The following is a 10,680-nucleotide window of genomic DNA, read 5'->3' as shown; positions in this document are numbered from 1 at the left end:
ATATATATATATATATATATATATATATAGAAATTAAAACAAGAGGACAGGTGAACAAGCCATTTCTCAGTGTAAGCCGAATGACTTCCAACTATTTTCAATGTTTTTCCTTAATTGTTTGCCCCCCGGCCGACAGCTTTATTGTTCAATCCCTTAATGAGATGTGTGTCCAGCTAAAATGCTAAGTCAATGGGAAATAATACCATAAAAATTTCAATGGACAACTATAGTTTTGTTTGACTGAATGAATCTCATAATACTTGAACGTTTTACTCCATGATTCATGTACAGAGTAGAATTCCGATTAATTCTACTGTCTAAAACACCAAAAAAAAAAGATTCGATACTTTGACTATGTAGCACTCTTGATGGTGCATTGATGATAAAAAAATAATAATTACATATGAAATTGTGTTAAATGATTTGAATGTAATTGAAGTTGACTAGACATAAATAAAAAGTGTGTGTAAATAATTATATAAATTTTAAAAATAAATATTTTACATCTTAATTATTTTGAACTATTCAAAAATTAATATATTGTCATTTTTTTAATCATTTTGATCACGAGAAGTATAGTTTTATTTAACTCGGTAAATTCCTTATTTTATATATAGTCTTATGATTATTATTAAAATATAAGAATTGGGCAAGGATTTTTGAAGTGTTCATGTCTAAAACGTTAAGCTTCAACTTTAACTAATAAGAGAAGAAGAATTGTAAAGTGTACCAAACTAGAATTATTTCACATTTTTAAGTAACCATTTCTTGAGGATAATAAAACAATATAACAATGAAATAGAAATAATCATAATGTTAAATACTAATTATTATAAGCTTAATAGACATTTATTCCATGTGGGGTATAGTTGGAGAATAAAGAGAGATACATGGGAAAATAAGTGAAATGATGGGTTGATGGGGGGGTTGTGTTGAAGAATGATCTGGGGCAGTGGACCATGGCAACGTCGTTCAATTCAAAGGAGAACACATGCTCCCCTGCAACCCTAGCGGATGCCAACTAAATTTAACTATTTCTTCTAATAATTCCCATTGTCATACCCGTGCTTTATGGACTCGAAACCCATTGAAGAAAAGCGAGGGAGAGAATTAAACGACTAAAAGACAGGACCAAAGAGCATGCATGCCCCCCAACCCCAAGCTGCAGAATCAGAATGAGTAAATGAGAGAAAGGGGAATCAAAACCTGCCCATGCATAGCTAGCCTTGCATCAAATTGTTTACATTGTAAACACCCTGGATGTCTAAATCAATGTATAACACAAGAATAGCAACTCCCTTCCTCCATCAATCAATTCGGCTAAGCTTTCAATGGGTAGATCATGACATTATGATCAATCCATTTTCCCAAATGATTACACTACAATAATTTTTTCTTTACTTACAAACATTAATTTAAATACCCGTATTTCAATTATGTGGAAGCCAGTAAGCCATTTTTATGATTTTCCCTCTGACTTGAATGATTGGAAGTAGTACTAAACTTAGTCAGAAAATGGGAATAGCTAGCTAGACATGGAAAATATAGTGTCCAATTATGAAAAAAAAGTAAAGTAGCCTAGTAGCTAGAAGTTCTACCGGCATGTACTATTTAATTATATTTATTATTATGCGGATTGACAATATGGCATTCTTTAAACCATATTTGTTTGATGTTTATCACAATCACAAGGGGCTGACTATTTACTATATCGTATTATTGGCGTGGCATGGCCTGTTATTCTTAGAATGTAGTTCTTTCGGTATCATGTAAGGTGGGGTTGTCCTTGCTCATACCATTTAGCTTCAAACATTGAAACAAATTCGGATATGCATATTTCATTAATATCTACCTCTTGCTTCTTAGCTAATTAGATTTTTGGATTAATTATTAATTAGAAAGTCATTCAAAAGTGGCTTTCGCTTCGAGTTTTATTAATGATCTTTTGTTATTTTTTATATTTAAATGCCTTTATATTATGTATATAATCTTTTGAGAAGTCAGACCAATTTATTTATTGTAGATTTTTTCTCCTAAAAAAAGAATGCTACTTGTTTATATTGCAAGAATTTTAACTAAGAATGCTGGATCTTGCATTCAAGAAAGACGTTGCAAATTGAAATCTAGAGACACATGCGTGTATATCCCTTTAACCCTTTTGAAGACTTTAGCAACACAAATTTCCAAGGCTTTTTCCATCCTCTAGTAAAAGATGCTCCCCACTCTCCTATGTACAAAATAGATAATTCTTTCCTTTCTATCAACCCTCTTTTTATTGGGGGGTTTTCTCCCAAAAATTCTTTTGGGCCAAACACGAAGAAGCTTTACTTCGAAACACATATCACGTGTACATTACAAAATTCCGATCAACAGCCTTAAATCACTTTTTCGTAAGCTAATAAGATCCAAATCCAAATTAATTAACAAAAAAACTCTTTAATTTTGGATACCCCATGGTAGGATTGTGGTCCAATCTCCAAACACAGTCTTTGATAAGGGTTTTTTTTTTGTTTTTGTTTTTTGTTTTGTTTGGGATAGTGTTTGAGATTCGAGTTCTCGAGAGTGATTCCTCTTAAGCCAACCTCCATATTCTTTCCATGAAAAGCATCCATAAGATCAGTCATGGCTTCCCCCTGCAAATCCATGGTAAGCGCTGAACCACCAATATAAAATAAAATTGTTTTCTCTGGGATCTACATTGGCTCCACATGTCTCCCTCCAGCCATGCCACTAGTGAATTATATATTGCATATTTTCTTAGCACATTCATTTGCTTTGGAAACTAGCTAACATATCTCATCGCAGCTACAGCTAGTTGTTCTTTGCATCTGCCAGTCATTAGTTCCCAGATTTGACATATGATAAGAATATCCAGCTTTCATTGAGTACTTCAATTTGATATGCAAAATAAGCTTGAATTTAAATTTATTCGAACTCAAAAATCTAAAAATCACGTTAAAATGATTTCAAATTTAAGAAAAAAATTTAAAGTGATGTCCACATTTGAAAGATCTGAATCTAAGTTCACACAAATCCATGCTAGTATTAATACAAGCCTATCCGTACCAGAATTTATAACTTTAATCCCATAATTTCTAGGAGTAAGAAAAATGATTTATTTGCAAATTAATGCAAAAGAAATTCAATGTGGAATGTGTATGATAATGTTGTAAAACTTAACTGGCAAATTAATTTACATGTTTCTAGAACAACTTCATGATCGAGATCCTGTCCTTCTTACCCCATTTTGGCCAAGTTTGGGAACACAGGGGAGTTCAACATTCCTTGATTGTAGGCAAGGGGCCCAGGCCACGAGGCTGAAAGGAGATTGACAGTGATAGATGTGTACACTGCATTGGAAAATTCTTGGAATCATGGAAGCATGTATAACTTGAATTCGATCAAAGACCTCACTAAGTTCGATCAGAAAGTTAATGTTCCATCATTACAAGCTGTATTTTTCAGATGTCTTGGAATAGAATCATGCTTTTTTCTGGAGGGGAAGAAAGGATAGAAAATGGTCCTTAATCTACACTACATGTACGCACCTGGCAAACTGGATTAGAGAACGTACATAGCATCCGAGCCCACTTTCTTAACCTGCCCCTGCATGAACCCCACTGCAAAGTTGCAGTTAAGTAAAATTAGTTGGATAGGATTTTTAAGATTACCAAGAAGTAATTAAGGGAAGAAAATGGTTCAGTCATTTTCAGTAAATTGTGCGCTAACTGCCAACCGCCTTGTCGCTTGGTAGTAACCACTCACTTGTGGTAGGTACAAAGTCCTAAAGTTGGAAGTAAGTATAACCCCTTCTTCATCAGCTTGCTTGCGTATGGAGTAATTCTTTGTTTAATATGAGGGACGAGATTCCAATTTTACTGTTTGAGAAGACATGTATGTACCAATCATGGAAGACAAATGCTCGAGTGCCACATATGGAATATCAACAATGTGTATTCTGTTCTTAATTCCATTATCGTAAGACCTGGAATTGAGGTTCCTAATTCACATCCTGCTTTTGTGTCTAGCATTTCCTTCCTCAGTAACAAATTTGAGGAGGCTAATCAGCAGCTGACAGTCAAGTATCCCTGAAAACAGTACGAAATTTCTTAAGCAGAAGTTAGGTATACTGAGTTCGCAGTTGAATAATGAGAAAGCTGTTCTTTGTAGGACTCCTCGATCAAGCTGTACTGAACCGCAAATGGTTTCCTCTTTGCTGGGGTAAAAAGAAAGAAAAAACAATCAGAATGTTTAACAATTTCATTCACATCAAACTGATATTTGTAACATTAATATCCAATAAACACAAAGCTCTGTTCGCGTTCATAAAAGGCCCAAGCTTCCAAAGAACCAATGTCCTTTCATCTCTGCAAATTATATTGAATAATGTTCAGAGGGATTAAAAATTGTAATTGCTGCAAATGTAGTGGTTCAACAGTTATTATTTTGAAAACGCAGGTGTTAAAGAACCAAGGAGGGAAGCCAGTATTCAGGAACCACCATGAGGCCTGCGACTCATTCAAAATTCATAGTAAGGACCAAACGAACCAGAATCAGTTTCTTTTGCAGAAAGTCTATTCTTTGTTTTTAACGAGTGAGATAATTCACCTGCCTAAAGAAAGCAGGAATACCGGTTACAAGGAACAAAGTGCTGACACCATCTCCATTGAAATTTATTTGATGTATGTACATGTATTCCCTATTAACCTAGACTTTCCGTCGGGCCTCTGCCATGAATCTTTTTTGTTCCATGTTGCTGCAAGCCTACACTCGGTCCAAGGCAGGCAGGGAAGGCTCCTGTTTGGAATTAGATTGAAGTGGGCTCATAGTGGTCTCCAAGGCTCTTTTCGAAATGGAATTAGATTGAAATGGGCTTACATCAGCCCAAAAACTTAAATGAAAAGATTTGCTTCCCCATCTCAGCACTTTCACTATAGGATTAAAATACGTCTTTTAATATTAAATATTTATTTTATTAATTGATATATAATTTTTATTTTAAAAATAAAATTTAAAATTTTTAATTATAAAAATATGTATTTCATCTATGTCATATTTAATGTTTATTTTTTAACATATATAAATTTACATTTAATATTAATATTTTATATTTTTTATAAAAAATTAATATAATAATATAATTATATGATATTTTTATTTTTTATGTTAATATAAAATAAAATATAAATAATAAATAATATTTTAACGAATAATAATTAATTAATTATTAATTATTATTTAACTATCCAAATAAAAATAAAATGATCTAATTAAACAAAAGTAAAATTTTATAAAAAATTTTTAAATAATTCATAAACATTTTAAAGTATTGTATCTTATAAAAAAATCGGAGGATAGACATTATTTGCTACATCTCAAAAATTGGAGAAGGGAAATAACAGTAACACGCTGTCGATTAGGCTTAAGATTTGTTTATTTGGCTGCTTAAGAACATTGAAAACAATAATAACTTGTAAATACTGGTTCTAAACTTCGTATTACCGAATCAAGAAAGGACAACCCTAGACCTAAAGGACAGCAGGCCACCCTAAATAAATACTAAATTTCTCGACCTAGCACTTCCAGAGTCGCATTTCTCTCGTGACTTCAAGCTTCACTCTCCTCTTTTCACTCAGAAAGATGGAGCTTTCTACGAGCCTCACCCAACCCATTTCCACTCTCCCTGCCGTCAGATTCCTGACCCCAACTCCCTCTCTCCCTCTCTGCCGACCACCGCTTTCTCGCTCCAGCGCCCGTGGCCTCCGTTCCGGTAAGAAATCCAAAAACCCTAGGCTCTCTTTTTGTTCCTTATTTCATCTGCCTTTTTCATTCTTTTGTCTCATTTTTTGTTGTCTTTTAATATGTTGTTCTTGTAGTACTGTTTAGGAATTTTTTTTAATATATTAGAAACTGGAAAGTAGCACTTCGTAATTAAAAAAATACTACTATAGTAGTAATTATTATTATTATTATTATTATTGGCTTTGTAGGGGTTTTGTATTTTAACAGCCCGTTGCCTAAAGCAACAACATCCGGAGAAACCTCCTCGACCGGTCCGAATAGATTTTTCGGGGACGATCGCGACAGCGTGGTCACATTGGAAGAAGTTCCGGCGGTGGAGAAGAATATATACAATGAGAAGCTGCCACCGGAAGGACCTAAAGAAGAGTCGGGTGTCGATGAGGAATCGCAAATATTTCAGTTTTTGGAGAACCTTAAAGCAAAGGTTTTCCCTTTGCTTACTCACTTTACACTCTTTCAAAGTGCATCATAGTTTCTATTATGCTTGTGATATGAGAGGTTAATTTCTGAATATAAAGAGAAAAGAAAAAGAAGGTTGATTACTTGTGTTTTGCTGAGATGCACTGTTTAGAAACAGAAAATTCATTGCTTGTTTGATGTTACATATAATTAAATGGCATGCTATCAAACTGGAAGGAAACATTTATGAGTTTGTCAAACAGTTAATTGTTTAATCATTTGGAAGGTGCTTTTCTGGCATTAGAATGAATTGACAAAAGGAAACATCAAAGTTATTTTTTTAACCTCATTATTTATGTTACTAAGTGAGAAAAGAAATTTTTTTGGCCTTTTGATGTTCCTTTTTGTTGTCAAATTTGTTTGCACTGATGAGGTTTTGGAATCATTGAATGGCATTTGTTGAATGCTTGATGAGACTTCGACCATTGTGTTGATCCTGAGCTGTTACCTGAGCAACCTTGTGACTTAATTGTTTTATATATTTCCTACTTTTGTGCCCTTTATTATGTTTTGTGTTCTGATTGGATGTTTTGGTGATAAGCTATGTGTTTCCTTCCACTCAAAATTCTTGGCTGGTAGGAATTTGTTTTTACGTCAGCTGCCATTTCTTCTTACCCCCATGTTCCTTTTTGATAACAAGAGCCATTTTCCAATTTTGGTTGCAGTCAATTATTTTTGTTCCCCTCATTGTCTTTGAGGTTTTGTTTGTTATGTTTTTGCTCCAGTTCTTCAATTAAAATTATAACGGTTGCCATGATGAGTATCAGAATTAGTGAAAGTATATTGTAAATACTTGATGAAGAGTCGACAACTTTGTCGAACTGAGCGGTTACCTGAGCAACATGATAAGCTAATACCTGTTCTCACTTAATGTTCCCTCCAAGGATAAAATATTGTCAAGTTTTTGTAGCACGAAATGATTTTGCTACCTATGCCTTGTTTTTGATATTTCCATTCATTAAATTATTGCCAGTCTTCCCAAATGCAAATTTTTACTGTCATAACCATCAAAATTTGGTCAAAGGGTAATTCTTTGTTAGACAGTGACAACCATTTCATGTGAATTGTTGTCTGAGCAACATATTTTCCCTCGTCAGAACATACAAACTCTCTCTATCTCTCTTTCACTTGGTTACCATAACTTTTCTGTTTTTCTTTTACTTTGCACTGTTAATTGCTTGATTTTAGTTGATTTATTGTTCTGCTTCTCTTTTTCCTATATGTTCTTTACTGTTTTAGTCATAGGCCTTTGAAGCTATTTCATACTCACATCACATAGCTTGATTTTAAATTCTCACTTTTCCATTTGCACTTGCAAATTTTGCCCCAAATCCTTGATAGCTAAGGTTAGACCCACCCTTTTATTCTTTGCCTTGTTTTGGGTTTATTTACTGAAAGTGTTCAATTGTTTCTTCAATGAATATGCAAATTGGTTGCTGTGATGATTACTAGAATTTATGAAATTTTTTATGAAACATTGGCAACCATGTCAATCTGAGCGGTTACCTGAGCAACACAATTTGTTTAAATTCATAAACTTCCTCAGAGCAAGATTTCGGGGTTTTTTTTAATTCCCATTCATAAAAATTTCATTCTCTTTAGGGTGCAAATGTTTTTATGGATGATCACTAAATTTGATGAAAGTTAGGGCCATTTATGGCTGAGATCTCAACAACCAGGTTGAAGTTGGTTGTTATCTGGGCAGTATGATTTTTTAAAAAAGTTTGTTTATCTCTTTCGTCATGGTTTTGGCTGCCTCTTTTTGCATTAGAAGGTTTTCTTCCTTGTTTCTTTCCTGAGCAACTCAATCTATAGAGTTTGTTTGTTGCTTCTCTCTCTCTCTGACATTATTTCCTCAAAGCTGTTTCATTGCTGCTTGCCAGTTTAGATTTTTTATGATTTATTTCAAGTTCTTGATCCTAGGCTCAAGTACTTCCTCAACCTTTATTTTTTTATTAATTTTTTGCATCACTGACCCATTATTTTTTCTTTGTAATGTTCTCTTTGAAGAGTGTTTCTTCATCTGTTACTTTTGATTCTTTTTTATTCTTATGCCCTCCCTTTTTTTTCTGTATTCTTTCTCTTTGTTTTATTTTAATTTTGATCATTTCAATGTAATGAAAGAGAATAATATGGTTGATGTAAGAAGAGGATGATTTGAAACACAGTGTTGCTCTCAATACTATGTTTTTTTTTTATTTCAGAGTTTAGTTGATTTGCTTTATTTTTAGAAATTCTTTTGGTTTGCCATGGTTTGAGGTACTGATGACTTGATCATTAAATGCTTGCAGCTTGACTCTGAAGATGCAAATTCAATTATATTATATGGAAGTGGCACCTTGGTTGCTTTGTGGCTAGTTTCAGCTGTTGTCGGTGCTATTGACTCAATTCCACTGGTATGGTTAAAAATTTCTGTGATATCTGAGTTTCTGGATCATAAATAAGATATTTATATTCCTTTTGAATGATGATTTATATTGTAATGTTCAGTTCCCGAAGTTGATGGAAGTTGTGGGCCTTGGCTACTCACTCTGGTTTGGCTCACGGTATCTGTTATTCAAGGTAGCAATTTGAGTGATTGAGATTGTAAATAATCCCCAAATGACAAAGAGAAATTCTAAGCCTTTTTACTTGCATTTGGCAGAAAAACAGGGAGGAGTTGACTGCTAAAATTGAAGAGCTTAAGCAGCAGGTCCTTGGCTCAGATGATGATTGATGTAGGATCTGTTTTTGATTTACCCAGTGTTGTTTGTTACACAGAAAGATGAAATGCAGAGTTGAATATTTTCTCTAGTTGATATATAGACGCTTAGTGTACAAATATGTCAATAATTAGACTAAAGTCAAGGCATCAAGATAAAGATTTATTGGTTTGTGCTTCTATGCTTCCTGCAAGTGTCCATTTACTTCTTTCGTTGGCAATGGTTGTTCAACACTCAAAAATGCACGCGTATGTATACATGCAATGGTTGATCAACAACTGGTTGTCTGTTCCAATCATCTTGTATGATTTTGTTGATCATCAAATAAAAGCCAAGTTTGGTGCAGAAATCAGGGAACACTTTATGGCTATGCCTGTTAATGCGGAAAAGAGAGAGAGGGAGGGGTTGTCACTGCCCGATGACCAAGGCGGCTGGATTTGACGGTGCGTTTACACTGTGTATCCAAATGCAGTTTCAAATCACAGGAATGCAAGATTATAAAAAGGGGTTGGAAAGTGGGAACAGATCCAGTGCTACAGCCGACAATTATTAATAGCAGAAATTAATTGTATTTCAACAAATTCTCGACAGTTTGTTGTGATTTAAATGTGTTGAATAGAATCTAAATAAAAATCAGAGCAATTATTATATGGGTTGTCAATATCACAAATTAAAGATGCCAAATCTAACCAAATTTAATAACGTACTGCATTCGTATTTGTTAATATATATATATATATCTAAAGTGTTTTACAGGAGTGAAGCAATTAGTTAAAACGCCTCGTAATAGAAAATTGAGAGTCTAAGATGCCTCGCCATATCTCACGAAGGCACCCACATGCTGTGTCCATGGCAGATGTGTAAAGGCATTTTCACAAGTCATAAAGTCTTTCTTGATGACCAGTGTAAAACCAAACCTTTTGTTTTGTCTATTTGTGAAAACCAAAGTTAAACTCATTAATGGGAATCCCGATGCACCAAGACCCAAGCCCTCTTTTTTGATCCAGCCTCTTAACCCTACCCAAAGCATATCTTGCGGATACTATCATATTGCACAAAACCGAAAAAAGAAGAAGGAAGATTATAGTTCTAACTTAGAATATACAGCTACTCTAGTTTTATTTTATTATATTTTAAAGCTAATTAGCTAAACTTTGTAAGTTATAATAATAACGTAGAAAAGCTGTGCCTTTTCTTTTTCTTATTTTCTTACCTTTCTCTTTTTTTTTTTTTGTGTTTCTTAACGAGTAAGTCTTATTTAGTGCGGAAAACCAGTGATGAGTGGGCATTACAGCACACTCCCAGTGAGGACTGAAGGCAAAACTCTAAATCTTGGGGGTCTACTTGGGACCCACTAATTTTCGTAAAGCAACCCATGGTGCCGCGAATCGTGTGTGCAACCAACCCAAACTAAACGAAGCTCCATCCAAAAAAATTTCTAAAAAAATTAAATAATTCGACCGTTCCACTATTCAAACAAACATCTTTCTCTGCTTTATAGAAATTTATTATAATTATTCTTTTCTTCCAATAATTCGACCGTTCTTCCGCTTGCCACGTCAATTTCACGTTAATTTTACGCCTCTCCGTTGGTTTTATGTTGTCGTCCTAGGTTCTGCAAAACTCCTGAACTTTGTCTTCAAACATTGATTCTTCGTTCTTCTTACTAAAAAAAAATTTTTTTTTTTATTGGAAGAAAAGAATAATTATAATAAAT

The 10,680-nt window shown here is 33.9% G+C and overlaps 1 protein-coding gene and 3 non-coding genes across 4 annotated transcripts; all 4 read left to right on the top strand.

The window, feature by feature from the left end:
• The first annotated feature begins 5,569 nt into the window (after positions 1 to 5,569).
• On the top strand, positions 5,570 to 9,148 carry LOC110409972 (CURVATURE THYLAKOID 1D-like protein). The gene is made up of 5 exons (XM_021419511.1): positions 5,570 to 5,770; positions 5,991 to 6,226; positions 8,553 to 8,657; positions 8,752 to 8,823; positions 8,906 to 9,148. Exons 1-5 carry the CDS (start codon positions 5,641 to 5,643, stop codon positions 8,975 to 8,977), a joined length of 615 nt encoding a protein of 204 aa, XP_021275186.1. The 5' UTR covers positions 5,570 to 5,640; the 3' UTR covers positions 8,978 to 9,148.
• LOC149527607 (small nucleolar RNA snoR128) lies at positions 6,622 to 6,717 on the top strand. The gene has a single exon (XR_016350820.1). It is a non-coding gene; the product is annotated as a small nucleolar RNA snoR128 (small nucleolar RNA).
• LOC149527606 (small nucleolar RNA snoR128) lies at positions 7,010 to 7,102 on the top strand. The gene has a single exon (XR_016350819.1). It is a non-coding gene; the product is annotated as a small nucleolar RNA snoR128 (small nucleolar RNA).
• Positions 7,695 to 7,775, top strand: LOC149527605 (small nucleolar RNA snoR128). The gene has a single exon (XR_016350821.1). It is a non-coding gene; the product is annotated as a small nucleolar RNA snoR128 (small nucleolar RNA).
• Positions 9,149 to 10,680: the final 1,532 nt, after the last annotated feature.

The sequence above is a fragment of the Theobroma umbraticum genome, unplaced genomic scaffold (assembly GCF_002168275.2).
Source record: "Theobroma umbraticum cultivar Fairchild unplaced genomic scaffold, ASM216827v3 scaffold_44.0, whole genome shotgun sequence".
NCBI lineage: Eukaryota > Viridiplantae > Streptophyta > Magnoliopsida > Malvales > Malvaceae > Theobroma > Theobroma umbraticum.
The sequence above is the reverse complement of the archived record's forward strand: the minus strand, read 5'-3'. Positions and strand labels throughout refer to the sequence as shown.